Here is a 19,466-nt window from a genome sequence, read left to right on the forward strand (position 1 = left end):
AGGACATGGATACCTTTTATGACTGGAAACCCAATCATGAACAATTTTGTTACCACAGCATTTAAATAAAGGGGATAAAGTAGCAACTGCATGAGGATATGCAATGGCTAAAATGGGGCTTTCCCAGAAAACGTTTGATCCCCAGTAAAGAGTGAGGAGAAAGAGAATTGAAAATGGAGCAAGAGAAATGTAAAATAATGAGAAACCAGGGTTAAGGAGATTTAGGTAGATTGGTATATAAGGAAGAAAAACTAAAATATCCAAACAATGGGGTCAACAACATTGAAATCATGAGACCCCAACATTAACAACCAAACTTACAAAGTACCTGTTCAAATGGTTTGGGGCCTGGAGAGATAGCACAGCGGCGTTTGCCTTGCAAGCAGCTGATCCAGGACCAAAGGTGGTTGGTTCGAATCCTGGTGTCCCATATGGTCCTCCGTGCCTGCCAGGAGCTATTTCTGAGCAGACAACCAGGAGTAACCCCTGAGCACCGCCGGGTGTGACCCAAAAACCAAAAAAACAAAACAAAACAAAACAAAATCAAATGGTTGGCATTTATAGGATGTTCTCTGGGAACATTGGTGAAGGTAGATTGACACTGGTGGTGGAATTGGGACTGAAATATTTTATGTCTACAACTTCACTATGAATAACTTTGTGAATCATGGTTTTTAAATAAATTTTAAAGTGGGTACTTTTAGGTATATTTAATTCTCAAAAAAAAATATGTTTTCTTACTGCAAACCTAGACTGCCCTGGATGATTGATTTCTTTTAAGTGCTCTCACATGTTTGAAGACTCCGGGGTATTTTCCAGGAAAGTGCGGGAAAAGTTTTCTGGATTGATTGGCCAAGAGCCGCCACTTTCCTATTTTTGTCCTATATTAGAAGAAATTGTATTAGTTAGATGAGAACTATTTTCTTCTGCAGAGTCTACAATGAACCTAATTCTCCATGGCTCATTTCTGATTTCAGTTGAGAAATACTCAAAAAAGTTATGGTTGACATTTTCCTAGCAAGATTGTCCTGCCTTTGTATCTCTAGATTATGAGGCTACGTCTGGCCTGAAAAAGAACAGGGGGGTGGGGGGAAGAGAAAGGGGGAGTTTTGGACTGCACCTTCCTCTACTCAGGCAGCGATGAGTGAAAGGGTTTTCTTCAAAATTCATTGTATAGAAGGGAATTGGTATATATTTAAGGAATTTGACTTTTCCAGAATGCAGATAGCCAGTTTCTGGTTTCTACCTTACAGCAGTGCAAAACCAAGCCCATTGTAGAGTGATAGCCAGTGATAATTGTTAAAAAACTATTTTTAAAGGAATTCTAATTGTTCTCTCTGTGTGTCTCTCTCTCACGAATAGGAATGACAAATGACAGGGATCCATATTCTTCATTTCCTAAAAACCTAGGAGAGGCTCCTGTGAAAGAACCTTGGCATGCATTTCTTAACGGAACTCTGCAGAGTTATTTGAAATAATTGATATTCTTACTTACATCAAGGGCGCACCTCCCCCTCGTCCTTTGTTACTCCTGTAAAATCAGTAACTGCCATAACTGAAGTCCCCCTTCCTCAGACTGTGACATTTCAGCAGATTTTTCCCGCAAGAAGCCAGAATGCCTGGAGCCGCACAAGCTGTTCCTCTAGGCCACCGACTCCCAGGCTAACTAACCGCCCAGTCCCCATTCAAACACACCCAAGTAAAAGTTGCCCATTTTATTAGCTGAGTTTGCACAAGAGCACCTCCGAAGCTTGGGGATTTAGGGGTGGGGGTAGGGCTCAAATCCAGCAAGTAAATGACCTGATCTGAAACCGTGGCGTGGTGGCATGAGGTCAGTTCTCTCCTCCTCCCCGCCCTGCCATCCTTTTTTTAAATCTAGGATTGTTTTTCCGGGACCAACATCACTTAAGCCATCCTGGGATGTTGTGTGTCATAGAGTTTCTCCTTGAAACGCGCTTCGACACCTTTTTTTGCGTAATCCATCTTGAGCAAGTCGGCCCACTGGTCTCTCACGCTCCTTCCTCCGCCGCCCACCCTAGCACCTCCAAGGACACCTGAGTGCGCCCATCCAGGGCCACGCGTGTGGATAGATGAGAAAAAGACACACGCATCCAGCTCGGCTGCTTGGAGCGGGGCTTTGTCCGTCTGTCCTTCCGCAGGGGTCGCGCACTTTTGCATCTGGCCGGCAGGTGGCGCGATTGGTTCACGATGATGAGCCGCAGCGGGAGCAGGGAAAAAAAAAGCCACTTGCGCCTCTCGCACCCACCCGCGCTCCAGACTCTGGGGGGAAAACCTGGTCCAACTCCGGAGGGAAACAGAGAAGGGGCGACATGGAGGGAGGGAAGAAAGAGAAAGGAGGTCCCTATTAGAAGCTGTGGAGCTACACCCCGACTTGCGTCACGGGCTGGTTCCCGAACTGGCCGCTGCGTAACCGGGGTCCTGGAGGCGCTCAGGTGGCCAGTGCTCTCCACCAGGACTTTGGAGGTTGGGGTAGGGGGGGAGACTCTGGGGTGAAGCACCTGGTATTGTAGCACCTGTGATACCCCTGGTGTTGCACTCTCGACTGGGACAATTGCACGGATTTCTGCGGGTCCTGGGGTCCGCCGGGGGACGCGCAACGAGAAGCGGCGGGTCTGAGCGCAGCGCAGAGCTGCAGCTGGCGCTCGGGGTTGCGGGTTTGCCAGACCGTTGCGGGGCACTAGCAGGTCCCAGTCACTTGCCCCGAAGCCTCTAGCTTCTGTTCGACACCTCCTGCCCTGCTGTTCCCCGTCGTCACCTCCCTTAATTGTTAAGGTTCCGGGGACGCCTTTGGGACAATCACCCAGTTGGTTCTCTGCAGCCAAGGCTATCGCAGGTGGGGTTCTTGCAGAGATGGGGAGGCCTAACGGTCCGGAGACCAGTCCTCCTTCCCCGAGCTTCTCGATGGAGCCCCAAGGGGGTGTTTCTCCGTGGCTAGAAAAGTCTTTGCGCTCAAGCTCAAATACAGACAGTGTCCGAGTCCAGATTGTGTGCAGGCGCTGTCCTCGACGTTGGGACTTCGATTTAGGTTTACGCTTGAGCTTGGGGAAAAAAAAAGGAAGGTGGAATCAAGCTAAAAAAAAAAAACCTCTCTCCCCATAAGAAATATAGAAATTGCTCCCTCCCAAAAAAGGACACAAAAAGGGGGTAAGAGAACTGGGGTTGCGGAGCCAGCGTGCCTTGGGGATACGCGCAGAAGAGAAGAAAAAACAGACTTAAGATATATTCGACTGCAGTGGGAAAGACTCTTCCACCTCCAACAGCACCCCTTTGGCTAACTGGGGGGCCTCCTTCACCCCCTGTCCCAAAGACCAAAGAGATGCTCAAAGCTCTTTTCACTGCCTTGGGGGAACCTAACCCCTAAGGTGATTCCCGGGGACCTCGCCACCTTCCTCCGACGGGGCCCGGGGAATCGTCAAGCCTGACCCTCCGGAGCCTCGGGAGACCGCGCACCCCGAAAGCCGAGAAGGGGGCGGGCCTTTCCCCGTGGAGGGCTGGGCCTGGACGTCCCAGGTGCACCGCTATTGGCCGCTCGGACTAGACTGGCGGGTGCGCGTCACGGGCCGGGCCCACCCCCTTGGCAATGTCTCCAGCCTGCTGCGCTCCTAACTTCAGCATTTATTCCACTGGGATAGGAGCGGCAGGAGCAGCGTTGGCACCGGCGAACCATGGCTGGGATTTTCTATTTCGTCCTCTTTTCGTTTCTCTTTGGGATTTGCGACGCTGTCACCGGTTCCAGGGTGTACCCCGCGAACGAAGGTAAGAGCTATAGATGGCCTTGCTGCAGTTGCAGGACCGAAGGGGACGATGCCAGGGGTATGAGCAGTTCCCGGGAGCGTGGGACCAGTGGGTTGTGCTGTGCTCGGTGGTTTGTTTTGGCTTGCAATGGGTTAGGGGGTAGGTTCCAGGCGTTGGTGGTGCACCCCGACTTAATAGGAGGCCGGGGCGAGAAGATCCGCGAAGGAAAAATAAAATGCGGAGCGGTGGGGCAGCGTGCTAGGGATCCTCCGTGACCTGAGCTCGCGGAGGAGCTGCTCAAGTTTGCAGCGAAAGGACAAAGTTTATCTGCATTCGCCGGCGAGGCCAGCTCCGGGCATCCAGAGGAGATGCTCAAGGAACCCTAGGGGAGATTTAGAAAAAAACTGAAAACATTTTAAACATATGTACGTGGACCTAGCGCACCCCCCCCCACTAAGCCCCAGACCCCCTTCAACACGCACCCACTCCCCTCGCTCAGCCCCCGCCCCCCCCCCCCCAGCTCGGAAGCCTGGAGAGCTTGGTGCGCCCGGCGTCTTTTGCTGGGAGGTCTCCAAAGTTTCCCGAGCTCCGCGCTGCCCGGGACACCGCTGCCCCTTCTGCTCAGCGGTCACGACGGCTTCCAGTGACCTGATTTTTAGCACCGGGCATCAGGCACCTTTTCTCCCTGCCCGTCTTCAAAATTCCTGGGGTTGCATCGCTGGCCTAGGCTGCTCCCGAAGTCACTCACCCACCTAGCCAGGCTGGAGAACGCGCCTGCAAATGGGTCACACACACTAGGGATTACACCCCCTCCATTCCTTTTTTCCTTTCTCCCCTTCCACCCAGCCCCTCATCATCCAGATGCTTTTGCCCCCCCGGGATCTGTATTTTAGGTTAGTTTGGAGGGACGCGTGGCACCTTATTAAACCCGTCCGGGTGTTGTTCAGTTTTCTGCCCGTCTGTTGGGACAGACGTGCTGTAAGGGGTGTGTGTGTGTGTGTGTGTGTGTGTGTGTGTGTGTGTGTGTGTGTGTGTGTGTGTGTGTGTGTGTGTGTGTGTGGTGTAGGCGGGGGTGGGGTGATCACGGAGTTTAGGATGATCTCAGAGAAAGGCGAGTTTCTGAGTGCGTGTCTGTGCACGCGCCGGAGCGCGCAAATGGGTATCCGTGGATGCGCGGGTACCCTGCCTGCTGGGGTGCGAGAGCTTGCGGGAGAATTGCTCGAGCCCCGGGAGCCCTTGGCGTCTGTCTCGCCCAGTTTCCCCCGCTTCCCCTCTCCCCGAACTCCCTTCCACCCCCATCCCTCCTTCTATTCATCCGTCCTTCTCCCCAGGATCTGTCCACACATCTCCGTGCAATCTATCATTTTCCTTGTTCCGAAGGAGGGAGCCAAAAACCAACTTAGCACTGGCTGAGCAAGTCGGTACCCAGAGCTCGCCAGAATAGAAAGCTCCGGAGATGCGCTCACCTGCCCTTAGACCCCATTTCCAAGCAAGCCAAGGGGCGTACTCCCACCCTCGGATCTTCCCCCCCCTCCCCCCCGCATTGAGAGGCCAAACGTCTCTGTTTCTGAGCTGCTTCGCCCTCAGTTTCTTTCCGATGGGTCACAGTATTAACCTTGTGTTCTCCTGCTCACTTCACACATTGGTTAGGACCTGTCCCCCCAAGATCTCTCGCGCCCGACGTCGAGGGAATTTTCTTTCTTGTCCCTTTCTGGCTTTTTTTTTTTTTTTTTTTGCATGCAAAACTTAAGCGCCTTAAACAAAACAAACAACAATAAAAAAGTGTGTGTGTGTGTGTGTGTGTGGTGGGGGGGGCCGTGCTGAATTGTCGGTGCCTTAGGCTGATGGAAAAGGATGGGGGTTGGGAGTCTCACCCCTTAGCAGCCTCCTCCTCCTTCTCCCCCCTTAAAATTAATTCATTTCTTTGCTTTTTATTCCCATCACGTCTCCTTTTCTTCCTTTTACCCTCTCTTTCTACTCCCTCCCGTTTTTTGTAAATTGGGCCTTATTCTTCCCTTTGTGTCCCTAATCCACCTTACATAAATCCAAATGGATGTAGCGGGGCTTTTCTCTGGGGATCGGGAGGACTGCGAAGGGGGGGGGTGCAACTTGGGGCAGCGAGCAACCCGGAGAAGGTTGTATATTTAAAATAATTACACAGACCCGAGGAATTCAGGCCCCAGAGGAAAAGCGAGAGAAGGTGGCCGATTTGAACGCCTTAGACTTGTGGGTGAAACGAGGAGAGGAAGATAGAGGGCCAGGGATTGGAGTGGAGGGTGGGAGTGAGAATTGAGGTGCTCCCTAGGCAGAAGGGTCCCCATTCTCACCCCTCCCCCAGACCCCAAAGCCAGCCTTACTCATCAACTTAATAACCCAATGGTCCCTTGCAGATGGGCCTTTAGAGCTCCGGACCTATCTCGGTGGGAAAGGGTAGGTTCAGGGTTTCTAATGCTCTTTAGGAAGAAAGACCTATGTGCCTAGAACCGGCCTTAGCCGGGTTTGGTTTAGAAGCTCCTCTGACTCTGGCACCTCAAAAGCATCTATATACACTCATAAGTGCAGCACCCATATTGTCCAGTAGTAGACACACACACACCTAATATTCAAACCCAGATTTTCTTCAAGGGCAAAGGACGTCTCTGAGATCTAGGCTAGAGACACCGTTCAGTACATTCACATTTAAATTTTAAGCATCTGCATCCTCCCCCCTCCCTTTCTGCAACTTTGATATTTTAAAAAGCAGCGGATATCATCTCCTGGGTCTATTTATTTGGTAGAGGGAGGGAGGGCAGGAGGGCACAGGGCCTTCGCAGGACCCTCTCTGTGGACTCTGATAGATTCACTTGTGGCTCTGTCACCAGGATGATGAGTTATGCGGTCATCTAAAACTTGCAAAAACAAATACTTCGAGTAGATAGCAGACAGAGATGAATGCAGATTTGGCTCTGGAGTGTAACTGCCCTTGCCTGAGATATTTATTTTCCGAATTGTACTTGTGATTTCTCTATTCATCCTTTTGAGAAAATGAATCAAGTGAGCCCTGGGATGGAATTTTAAATGCGAAGCAAGTTAAATAAATAAAGAACCTGCAGATTTAAAGAGGGGAGAAGATCAAGTGAGTAATGATTATTTACATAAGGGAGACCAAGTTTAGGTTTTGATCAGAGATGGATACGCGCAGTGTGTACCCTCGCCCTCTGCACATATGGAAATGCTCAGGCAAATGGTTTTTGTAGTATTGGCTTTTTGCAATTGGAAATTAATCTTTCTTTCTCTCTCTCATTTTTTTTTTTTTTGCAGTTACCTTATTGGATTCCAGATCTGTGCAGGGAGAACTTGGATGGATAGCGAGCCCCTTGGAAGGAGGGGTAAGTTCCGATTTGCTTTCTGTCCAAAGGTTAAAAGAAATGATTAGCAACTTTCTGAAAGTCCTAATGGCTTGATTCTTGTTGATTGTGGTGAGGGGGTCAGATTTCTTTCACGGCCTATGAAGTGAATTACGCTTTGTTGGAGAAATCCTATACTCCCTTTGCATGGCTCTGTCATGGAAGAACTAGAAACCAAAAGGGCAGAAAGAGGTTTCAAAGTTAGGGGACCTGGGAAGACATAGATGTGGATGTCTATTTAAAACTGAAAGACTCTCCAGAAATATAATCTGCGGACCCCATTAGAATTTATGCCTATTACTGCAATAACTATGAAGTCTTGACAGCGTTAATTTTGGATCAATTGTCCTGTTTGCAGATGAGGAAAGTGAAGAAATAAAGTAACCAGGAAGAAAAGGCGACTAATTGTTAAGAAACACAGGGATAGCTTTAGGTATGGGGGCTTGAGAGATGTCCTAATTTTACTACCACAAACCCCACAGCATCTGTTCCTCTCAAGCTCATACTAAGAGGAAGGGCTGGAAGACACACAGGAATCAGAGGTAGGGAAAAGCTTGTGCATTGTTGGTGCTAAATGTGTGAAAAGGTGAAGCATTTGGACTATTGAAGATCCAAGGATTTTATAAAGTAGGTGACAGTGTAGCAGTGTCATTTCTTCACTGATTTGCCATTCCTGCCTCCACTGGCAGATTGAGAGAAAAGAATTAGGTCAATGCCACCCTTCCCCCTTCCTAACCAGGCTGAATGAATAAGCTTTGGAAATACATCAATACAACATGCAGGTCAGGCTTCTGCCAAATAGAAGTAATGCTCAGATTCTTTAAAAATCAAGCAAATCAGGACTGGAGAGATAGCACAGCCGCGTTTGCCTTGCAAGCAGCCGACCCAGGACCTAAGGTGGTTGGTTCAAATCCCAGTGTCCCATTTGGTCCCTCGTGCCTGCCAGGAGCTATTTCTGAGCAGATAGCCAGGAGTAACCCCTGAGCACCCACCGCCAGGTGTGGCCTCAAAACAAAACAAAACAAAACAAAAACAAAACACAAAAAAAATTAAGCAAATCACCCAACTTTCACAAGCCTGCTAGTCAATGACTGAATTAATTGATTAAGAAGACTGGGGATGAAAGATTAGGCCTTCTTACTAGTGAAAATTATATGCCAGAAAGAAAAGAGGGGGTGCTTTATCCCTGTACTTTGAATAAATAATAAATAATTTAAAGAAAGATTCATAGAGACTGTTGTAGAACATTTGCCTCAAAACTAAGACTGAGAAAGGAAGCATTTCTGAAAATGAGGACATTTGGCTGTCTTTTTTCAAAGCAGGGTTTGTAATCCATTGGAGACAAAACTGAGTTTTCCCTGCCTTCCTGTTTCTCTTCCTGAACTTGACTGCTCTTGGTCTTTGCAAAAAAATTCTAGACTGTCTTCGAAACCATTCTTTTAAGGGTGGCAGAGTGATTGGCAGGCCTCTGGGCAGTGTAGACAGGCTGTATTCACCACTGATTGCACGCAATTGCCCTCACCCTTTGAATGCAAAGAAAGGTACTGCTTTATCTTGTGCAAGTCAGACTGTTGTTAATCCTATACCCTGGAAAGGTCACTGATTCTGGGAGGCTTTCCCAGGCTACAGCAAGGATATTGCTCAGTGGGATGAATAGTTTAGAAGTGCTGGCAAATTGATGATGGAAGTTATCAATCAATCCTTACAGTATTTTTTATGCACCTTAATCTTACTTGATGCTTTGATGCATCTAGTATTATTTTGAAAGTGAATGGTTACACTGCATACACATGTGAGTTATTTGCAAACAAGCAGTGACACATTTCCCCAGCACAGTATATGGTCTAGCTAGTTTTTGGAAAACTTTCAATAAAATTAAATATGATGGAGGTATTCTCCCATAATGGGACCCCCCAACGCAACCGCTAAAATGAACATCTGATTAATTTTTCTAGACACAGAAGTTCTTTTAGTTGTTTTAAAGTGTCTTTAAATAATTTGACTATACTGTTCTAAGCCAGAATGTTTTGAACTAAGCATAGTAAGATCTTTTCCCTTTCCTTAAATATTACGTGTATATAATTTTAAGTATTATTGCTTGTTGGGGGGTATAAATGAAATTATATTTGTGTATAATTGAATTACGCATTCCAAATTATGTGGTGGCCTTTGTGCCAAATGATAAAGTTGAATTGATCTCCAGATTTTATAATTAAAGGGATGGATTGGACAACTACCAAAAAGGAATGGGTTTCCTTTCAAAGTTCTTACCAGCTGAAGGTAAAATCCTATTCATCTTGTGATTATCCTGAAATTTATACTTATAGTTGGAACAGTTCACATCTTTCTAGGCTGGAAATGATGTTATAGCTTTGTCCAATAATGGCACTTAATCATTGTTTCTTTTTTGTTAAAAAAATAAAAAAAGAAAACTTGCCAATACCACTAAGTAAATATTAACTATGTCAGAACATCACCCACTGTTTTCTTATTCTTTCAAAAGAAAATCTAATCAGAACAGGAATATAATAGAAAGTGATGATTCCTGATGTATCACTGTAACAAGACCTAATTTCTTGGCAGTGTTCATTTAAAGGGATATATTGAGTTTCTGACATTGGTTGTAAAATAGAAAACTAAGGGGAGATTTGTCATTGTTCTGGTAAATAGATCAATATGTTTAGACAATCAAGTTCAGGCTGCAAAGATCACATTAGACCTGAAATAAACCTGTGTGAGCTTGGAGCTTCCATTTACCTGTTAAAAGAGTTTTTCAAAAAAATTCCCCCTTGCTCTGTGATGAGAAGCATGCTTAGGTTTTTAATTTTTAAGGTGGGAATATCTATTTTTTAATTTATATGCATTAGGTGCATCTATATGTAGTAAGCAAATTACTGATGATTTATTGCTGGGTGGTTGACAAGAAATGTTAATCACCCAACAGTACTTATCTCCCCCCACCACTCAGTTTCAACTTTCCTGATGAGAACAGATGAAAGGATACAGAATGTTCTAAATTAGGCTCTTCACATAGTAACAATTCCATCCATTAATAGTTTTCTAATGCATAGAAGGAAAACTGTTAAAAGATACATTATGATTCTATGTACTTCACTGGATTGAATGGAGCTTAAGTGGAGCTATTATAGACCATGAAAATGTTTTCATCTTTTTTTCCCTTCTAATTATGTCCATGTATTAGATAAATTTGCTGTTTTATATCATTACTGTAGATAATAATAAAGATTGGAGGCTTCCTACCTGCTTGGTAGGAGCCCCCAAATCATCTAGCTGCTTTAAGGATTATTTTTAAAAGCTGTACTGAGACGGAAATTGCTCCTGCAGTCAGAGTGAATTTTGCTGAATCCACTTTTGTTAGAAAACACATCGACTGCAAATAAATCTCTACCATCTCCCTCTAATTTTCTTGGCTCCCAATTCTACATGTCATTTGTCATTGTATTTTTAATATCCACAGACTAGTTGCCAAACACAGGTGCATTCCTGTTTACATCTAGATCTGCTTTCAAAATTAAGAATATACAAATTCCTCAACTGGATACACATATACGCTCTTGAAACGTGTTCTATATTATAATGACAGTGCAATTGAGAAATCCAACCATAAAATTTACTCTCTGTCTTCCCAGGATTATGAAAACCTGAATGGTGAGATTTTCTTTTCCCCTTAAAGAGTCAGGAGGCTGCCAGAAAAATATGGGCTGACTTTTTTTTTTTTAAGGTATTAGAGAGCAAAGTTCTGACTGGAGCACTACTAATTAACTGATAATTGTCTTCCTTTGGCAATCTCTACTCTTCCTGTTCTTAATTTGCAGGTTTCTGCTCAATTGTTGAAACAATACACATACTAGTTTTTCATTTATGAGTAAATTTGAACTGTTGCCACTTGAAATTGCAGCTGTTGTAATAGGTGAATTGAAGGTTGTTAGACCACCACAAGGAACTGCTGAGAACTCAGAAGCAGTAAATCTGCTGATTTGGAGTTCAGGCAAAACAAACAAACAAACAAACAATTAAAACAGAAAGAAAATACTTCCCTCATCCAGTAGCATCTTAGCTCCCATGAGATTTCATTAGCTTTAGTAGTGAAAATGGGTATTCAGTCGTTTTCTTCCTTAAATTTTTCCTTATTGAAACCTTATCAACCAAAAATATAAATAAATAAATAAATAAATAAATAAATAAATAAATAAATAAATAAATATATAAAAAACAAAACCCACCCGTTTCCCCATGAGAATAGACCAGGATGGACAAATTTCTGCTTGATGACATCTTGTAATTCTTACTTTATCCTCTGGGTTGTTGCAGTGGGAAGAAGTGAGCATTATGGATGAAAAAAATACCCCAATTCGAACCTATCAAGTGTGTAATGTGATGGAACCCAGTCAAAATAACTGGCTCCGAACTGATTGGATCACCCGAGAAGGAGCTCAGAGAGTGTACATTGAGATTAAGTTCACCTTGAGGGACTGCAATAGTCTTCCAGGCGTCATGGGGACCTGTAAGGAGACCTTCAACCTTTATTACTATGAATCTGACAATGACAAAGAGCGTTTCATCCGGGAGAGCCAATTTGGTAAGATCGACACCATCGCTGCCGACGAGAGCTTCACCCAAGTGGACATTGGTGACAGGATCATGAAGCTCAACACCGAAATCCGGGATGTGGGACCCTTGAGCAGAAAAGGATTCTACTTGGCATTTCAGGATGTAGGTGCTTGCATCGCCTTGGTGTCGGTCCGTGTGTTCTATAAGAAATGTCCCCTCACTGTGCGCAATTTGGCCCAGTTTCCCGACACCATCACTGGGGCCGATACTTCTTCCCTGGTGGAAGTTCGAGGCTCTTGTGTCAACAACTCGGAAGAGAAGGATGTGCCAAAAATGTACTGCGGGGCAGATGGTGAATGGCTGGTCCCCATTGGCAACTGCTTGTGCAACGCTGGGCATGAGGAGCGCAATGGTGAATGCCAAGGTAAGAAGCACCATATTTGTACTTTTCATTAGGGATCCGTAATTAAATCAGATATGAGACGAAATGAAGTCCAGTCAGTCATTAGCAGCCCCAGTGGGATGTGGTGGTAGAGAAGGTCTAATGAGTAATTGCCCAAGCTGCAGGTTTCTCTAGTCCCGACACACCAAAATGCTGCTGCTGTAATCAGCAGTAGGCCAAATGAATTTGCTAACAGCACTTCGACCCCAACTGGTTTGATGCATCTTCAGAAATGGAAATGAACAAACTGAAGATACAGATTGACTGAGACTTCTCCATCCTGTTCTGGGGAAGTGACAGAGAGGGTGGCACGCTCCTCTCAAGTATGTGCTCTGGAGGAATTAAATGTGGATTTAAGAAGGGATTGAGCATGCCAGTTTCCTCCTGGGGGATCTGTGGAGGGAAGATCTGGTTTTGCCTGCTGTGTGGCCTAATGAAGTGACCATATTTCTGCTCCAATGAGCACTTATTGATGAGGGCTCTAAATGAAATTAATCTTGACTAAAGACCTCTTAAATCCTTGAGGAAGTGATCAGGAGCAATGTAGGAGGCTTCTTACCTGACTATGGTCAGAGGCAATGGGACATTGTGACACATTTGGATTCTTTGAGTTCTGGAAAAAAAATGATGTGCAATTCTTTTTATCAGGATACTTCCAATTTTTCATATTGCTCAGGTGATTATCTTTTTTTCCCTAGAGGTAAATAAATTCTTCTTTCTTCCCCTTGACTTTCTCTCAGAATGCTAAGAATATTATTGTCTTTTTTTTTTCTTGACACCATGTCTGTTTCTGAGAAATTATGAACTTAAATCACACTTCATGGGTAAAATGTAAAATGTAGATTACTTTATGGGAGTTAGGTGTTGGTAGTTATCAGTCATCAGCTCCAGTCTATCTTATTGCAGTTACTTATTAATAAACAGTGTAATTTCCGTCCCATCTATGGATTTGGTCAGATCCATCTTTTCTCAGGGTGGTTGTTGAGCTGTAGTCTGGGTTGCCACATGGTTCATCTGATTTGGTGATTAAAGAGCCCAAAATAATTGGCTGCCAAGCAATTTGTCTGGCATTTCAACCATTTTAATGACAGGGTGGGATTAACTATGGGGCAATCCACTTGACAGACTGGAAATCAACAGTTACAATGTAAAGAACATTGCATTTTTTTTGTAATTTGGCATCATAGATGTACTCATTTCTCCTTCCACTGTTGGTACTTTTTTCACATGTCATTTTGATGGGCTATAGTTATTTCAAGGAATGGAGCAGCTGACCAGTGAGAGTCTTTTGAGTTCATTGCTCATAAAACAGAATGAGGACTGGCTACCTTTTATGTGGATATAGAGTAAAAGGGTAAAACTTAACTATCCACTGGGAAAATTGGAACTTGAAAGGTATTTTTTTCACCAAGAAAATTTTTTTTCTCCCTTATTTGCTCTTGACCTAGCAACTGTAATTGAAGCTATTCCAAATTGAAACCCTGAGGAGTACTTTTGAGATAAATGTTTAAAAATATATGTGTGAACTGATATTGGCGCCTAAATGACCATGATGATAGTGGTGGGAGAAGGGAAGGGCACATCGTAATTTTAGATCAAACTATTCTGTGTTTATGATAGTCTTAAGGCAGAACTTCACATTTTCACCTGACATAAGTCTTCTATATATTACAAAAAAGTGCCATTGTCTTCCATTCCCTTCTGCAATGTTCATGCTTCTGGCATTAGTATATCTTTATCTAATGCCATTGATTTGCAGTTGTCACACAGACCAATAATTCATCCATTGCTCTACTATTATTGTCCTGGACATGTTTACAACACAAATCACAAGTGAAAGTGAATAAGATAGAAGGAAAAGTGAATGAAAAGACAATTGAATATTTTAGTGGCTTGTTTTATAGGCATGAAAATACTCTTAGAAATCCAATTAATCTTGTGGTGCATGGTAGGGGAAGATTCAGTAATATCAGGTCCAATCCATTTCTAAACAATCGTTTCCTGCTACCAGATTGCCTGCTACCCAGGTATTTTCTTCACAATTCATAAAATAATAAGCTCTCTCAAGCAGATACTTTCACACAAAAATCTGCATTTTATTTGCTTGTTTGCTGTTATTACTACCATGACAGAATCTCTGAATTCTGCAAGAAAGTAGTAGCAAAGCTTTCTTCAATTTTGAACTTGATTGAGACCTTTAAAAGGTCTCATCTTAAAATAAAATCTTAAAATAAACATCTTAAAATAAAGACACCTTTTTGCAGCTTTGACATTTTTAATGAAGTCTGAGAGTACTCTAGAAAAAATATCAACAAAAGATCTTTGTTGCCATATAGACTCAGCTGTATGGCTTTACTGGGACAGGTCTTTTAAGCTTGGTTTGCTATCTATGAAATGGGTTGATAATGATTACCTACAGACCTGCTCTTCTGGCCTTATGCTGTGTTATTTAATCACTCAGCTCTCTCAAGTTCACAACTGCTAAGCTTCAAAGGGTAAGCAGTCTAGAGAGTTGTAGGGAAGTTCATCTTTGTGCCACTTTCGAAATTCAAGGTTAAAGAGAGGAAGCATTTCCCTTGCTGCAACAAAGAATACTGTCTTTTTTCACACTTGATATTCTAAATAATATTTGGAGAGTGCATTTCTCCCCACTCCCTCCTAGGATAGAAAAACTTCCCTTTGAGTGAGAGAAAGCTCTGAGAGTGCTATGAGAAAGAATAGAGTGTAAAGAGAGCTTAAAAAGGGACATAAAGGACAACTGGCAAGTCTGCAGAAGCTGGCAGCAGATACCTCCCCAATTGTCATTTCAATGGGTTTACTGTGGCAGGACAAATAGAAGAGCAGGTGAAAGGTCACCTACTTCCTCATCCATCTTCCACTGGGGCCTAGAGGTCAGAGTGAAGATTGATTAAGATCTTAACTGTTTGACAAAGGATCCCTGGGCCAAAATGGCCAGGCCAGGAGGGGGCCTGGAGAGTGCCCTTGTCCAGTCTAACCCTGCGCTTCTGCTGGAATTGTCCTGGAACCCAGGGGACAGAGAGACACTTCCTCTTGGAGTTCTTGTCTCCATGCAGTCCATGCTAATGAAGACTCAGGATTGCTGGACTGTCTCTTTCATGTCAACAGCAGCAGGGTGAAGGAAGGCTTCCCCTCTCAAGCAGCTGCAAGGTCCTTCTGCCCTTGCATAACGTTTTCTGAAATGGCATGTCTTGGCCTCAGCAGAAGTACAAAGTTAGCATGCGAACCTCTTACCATTCTCCCAGACAAACAATGACTGGCCTGGAAGGGTGGGAAGTTTGCACTTTTCTGGGGACAAGAAAGGAAATTCTTGTGTAGTTCACTCCCCAGTGCTCTTCAGATCCACTTTCCCAGTTCATTACCACAGAGGAAATGTTCCAGATGCTTTATAGACTTGGTTGCATTACCCCCAGAAATATGAAGCAGAAGGAAGAGAGGAAAGGATTCTTTATTAGCTTTTTTTGCTTAATTAAAAAGCAGAAAAACTCAAGGCACAGATTTACTGTGTGAAATATTAATAAGCAATATTTTCAGAGAGAATATATAAAAGCAATGCTAATAAAAAGGAAGCATTCTTAAGGAGTCATTTTTAAGGCCAAATAATCACAGTTGTGACCAAATTAAGACTTGCTGAAATGCACAGTTTTGTTTAAATCATTTGGTATCAAATGTATCTAGGAGAGATAACATGCATTCCTATGAATTTATATATGTATAGCACTATATCAAGGAGGTCTTTTCTTTTTTTTTTTATTAGGTCTTTTCTTATTATAAAAGATATCTGATTAAAAACTCTTTTGAAAAGAAGCAAAATAGAAAGGTTTTGATGGCTGTAAAATAGAAATACTTTAGATTTCCACTTTGCCGAGCTAGAGAACTTAGTTTTAAGAAGAAGAAAAAAATTTACTCACTTTGCTTTCCTAAATGCTTAGAAGGGCCTAAGAGAATGATCTGCTGGAATGAAGGCATTTAGAATAGAGTTCAGAGAGGTGCTGTTTGATACTCTTTCCACTTTAGAAAATTTTTTTTACTTTGAGTCATGTCTTAAGAATCAATTGCTTGGATCACCAGACTGCTTTTAACTCCACCTTTGAAGCATGGCTGTGATCATTGAAAGATACAATTCTTTATATCGAGAAAAGCAAGGTTTAATATTGCCCTTTTTCTATTATACTTTTTAAAAATTGTTTGCCTTCTCGTGCTCAGTTTTCTTTCGTCAAGGGCAATCATGCCATGATTTCTATTTGGGGTTCTTCAAAGCATCACATGGGAAATAATTCAGGGAAGTTTGAATGTGGCATGTAGGAGTTGATGGCTTATTTGAAGTCTGAGTTTCCTTGTACTTTTCAAAATCATATATATATATATATATATATATATAAAATTAAGCCTCAAATCTTTGGAAAAGAAAAACAACTCATGTTGGGAAAGGATAAATTAATAAGCTTCTTAATAACTGTCCTGAAAAGCAGAGATGGGCATGAAAAAATAAACACCTGAATGGCACAATGTTGAACTTCATGACTTAATTTTTTGTTTTTGTGGCATTTAATTGATGAATTTTACATTAACAAAGGCATGCTTTAAGCTTCTAGTTCAATTTTTCACTTTATATTTTGACTGGTAACCCACTTATGTCTCTCTCTATGTCTTTAAAATACAACCCAAATTGAATACTTATCATGTTGCTTTTATATTGCTTGACTATGCTATTTGCCATAGAGCTCATTTCATATTGGAAAACAATCTTCAATTTTCTTCAATCTTCACAATTAATGATTGATATTGTTTCACCTGAATTTATAATCATTTAATTTTCCCCCCACATGTAGATATTTAGGTAGTTTAATCTTTTCCTAGTAATATTTTTAAGTATACATTTTAAGTTGTAAGTTCTGTCTGAATAATTTTGTTTCAAATGGAATGATTTATCTTGTTCAGTTAGTCTTCTGGCTTGACAGTTGTCAAGTAAATTTTAAAAACATTTTTTATCATGAGAATATAAAGGAGGGAGTAAAGTTCAGATAACTAACTTCAGAAACAGTCATTAGAGCAGAGTGAGGTTTCATTAAATGTTCATTAAATGAATGAATAAATAAATGTGTAAGGAATTGTGGTCTGTTACATATTAAATATTTATTTGTTGGAGGTCATGTTTCATGGAGCCAACATGATATATCAAACCCTTTAGATGTAGCCGACATATTAAAAACGTTCTTGTTTAGAATTCATACTTTGACTTCTGTTTTTATCATGTTTATGAACCATCTCTGCTCCCGAATGTCCAAAATCTGTGTAGTGCATGAGATTAAACAATAGCTTTTAGTGTAAAATAACTAAGACCTGCCTTGAGACCTGCCCTCCCTCACCCCAAGTTCTTTATCTGCAAGTTGGTAGCAATCAAATGTTGTTGTATACGATGCACAAATGTATAATAGATTTAGTTCTGCACCTTCAATTATTGAGTAGATAAAATTTCATTGCTAATCTTATTCTTTTTAGAAGTAAGATGGTATTTGATCAGAAATATGGGCTACTTGTCTTTTCAACATCAAAAGCAGTTTATTAGTTTCCAGAGTAGAGGTTTAGGGGTAGTAGTAATGACAGGGGGCAGAGTTTTATGACAATTACTGGTGACAGACAAGAAGTCAATTGTGGGTGGGCAATATGAAGTGGTTGATCTTCCCTGCCCTGTTCAAATTCTCAGTTCCCCAAATGACTGCACTTCATAGAGGTTCTCAAAATGTATTCCAGTTGGTTTCCCTGGAGCTTTTGTAATCTACAAGGTCAGATTAATGTAATAATTCTCAGTAATAATCTTAGGAATGCTAAGATGTTATTATTTGAAAATAGAATCACATATGGGATCTAGCTTTTTTTTTAATTAATCTAGATATATAAGAGATTTGAGGGGAGGAAAAGTAAAATCGCTTCTTTTGAAAAATAAATGTTTATTATTAGAATGTTACTTTGTGGGGGGGCACAGTAATAGTGCACTTGCCTTGCTAGCAGCCAATTCAGTTTCCATCCCCAGCACCCTGAGCCCTTCACCTCAGACCTCCTGGAGTGATTTCTGAGCATAGTGTCAAGAGTAACCCTGAGCCCAGTTAGACAGTCTCAAACCAAAAACAACTGAATTGAATAAAATATTGTTTTTGTGGGGCTAGAGCAATAGCATGGTGGATAGGGTAGGGTGGTTGCCTTGCATGTTGCCAATCCAGATTTTTTCTGCAGCATCCCATGTGTCCCATAGTCCTATCAGGAATAATTCCTGAGTGCAAAGCCAGGGGTACCCTCTGAGCGCTGCCAGGTTTAGCTCCCAAACAAAAACAAAATTAAAATATCATTTCTGTTCATATTAATATGTAATGAGTTTAATATTGATCTTTTTAGCAAATTAATAAATGCTTCAAATGCCTCATCTTTCATTTCTGATGGCAAACATTGATTGCTTCAACTTATAATAAACAAAAGCACACTTGACTTCCTCAACAGAGATAAGTTGTGGAAAAGGGGTTCCCAACTAAAAATTTGCAGAATCCCTGCTCAGGACCATCTTCTTTTGGATTTGTCCTACTTTCTCTGCCAGGCATGGAGTACATTTCCATCTGGCTGTAGGTACTTGAAAGTGATATTAAGTGGGCAGGAGCACTAGTGGGGTACTTGCCCTTCACATGACCAACATGGTCTCACTCTCTGGCATCCCATAAGGTCCTCTAAGCATTGCTATAGGTGATTCCTGAGTGTAGAGGCAGAATCAAACCCTGAGTAGGACTGGGTATGGCCTAAAAACAAACAAAAATTATATAAGAAAGCTTACAGAATCTGTAAGTTTAGGTTAACTCAGAGGACTGGCGTTTGATTTATTTAATCTTTGAGATCTTTCTATAAAATTCAGCAGCGATTTATAGCTCTTGGCTCTTTAAAAACTGTTTATCTGTGTCCACTATCATCTCTCAGGGCTCTTATTGGTTTTATTGTGCTTGTGAGAAGGAATGATTGATTAAAGAAGACCTCAGCTGTCCCCTGCACCAGGAGAGACCCTATTTTTTTTTTTAGTGCCTCTCTTAGGGCATTTCTTGATATCTCTCCTTACAGCTGGTACCTCTGAGCTATTTTGGGGAGCAGAGCAGGTGAGGTCATTGAGCTCCCTGATCTAAAAGGTAATTAAGAGTCCATGACTAAATGGACATTTTATGAATATTCAGGGTCTATTTCGCCTTCTTGGCAAACAATAGAGCTGGGACCGCATACATGTCCCTGATGAGGGAGACTTAGAGCATTTTTGGGTG

At 42.5% G+C, this 19,466-nt stretch overlaps 1 protein-coding gene across 1 annotated transcript in view; it reads left to right on the forward strand.

Annotated features, from left to right (window-relative positions):
• Window positions 1-3,644: 3,644 nt before the first annotated feature.
• EPHA4 (EPH receptor A4) overlaps window positions 3,645-19,466 on the forward strand; it is a 159,127-nt gene continuing 143,305 nt past the window's right edge. The window contains exons 1-3 of the mRNA XM_049768402.1: window positions 3,645-3,777; window positions 7,057-7,124; window positions 11,475-12,138. Coding sequence (XP_049624359.1) covers window positions 3,687-3,777; window positions 7,057-7,124; window positions 11,475-12,138 — 823 coding nt within the window. The 5' untranslated portion in view covers window positions 3,645-3,686. The remainder of the gene's footprint in view (window positions 3,778-7,056; window positions 7,125-11,474; window positions 12,139-19,466) is intronic.

This window comes from Suncus etruscus, chromosome 2, assembly GCF_024139225.1.
Source record: "Suncus etruscus isolate mSunEtr1 chromosome 2, mSunEtr1.pri.cur, whole genome shotgun sequence".
Lineage (NCBI taxonomy): Eukaryota > Metazoa > Chordata > Mammalia > Eulipotyphla > Soricidae > Suncus > Suncus etruscus.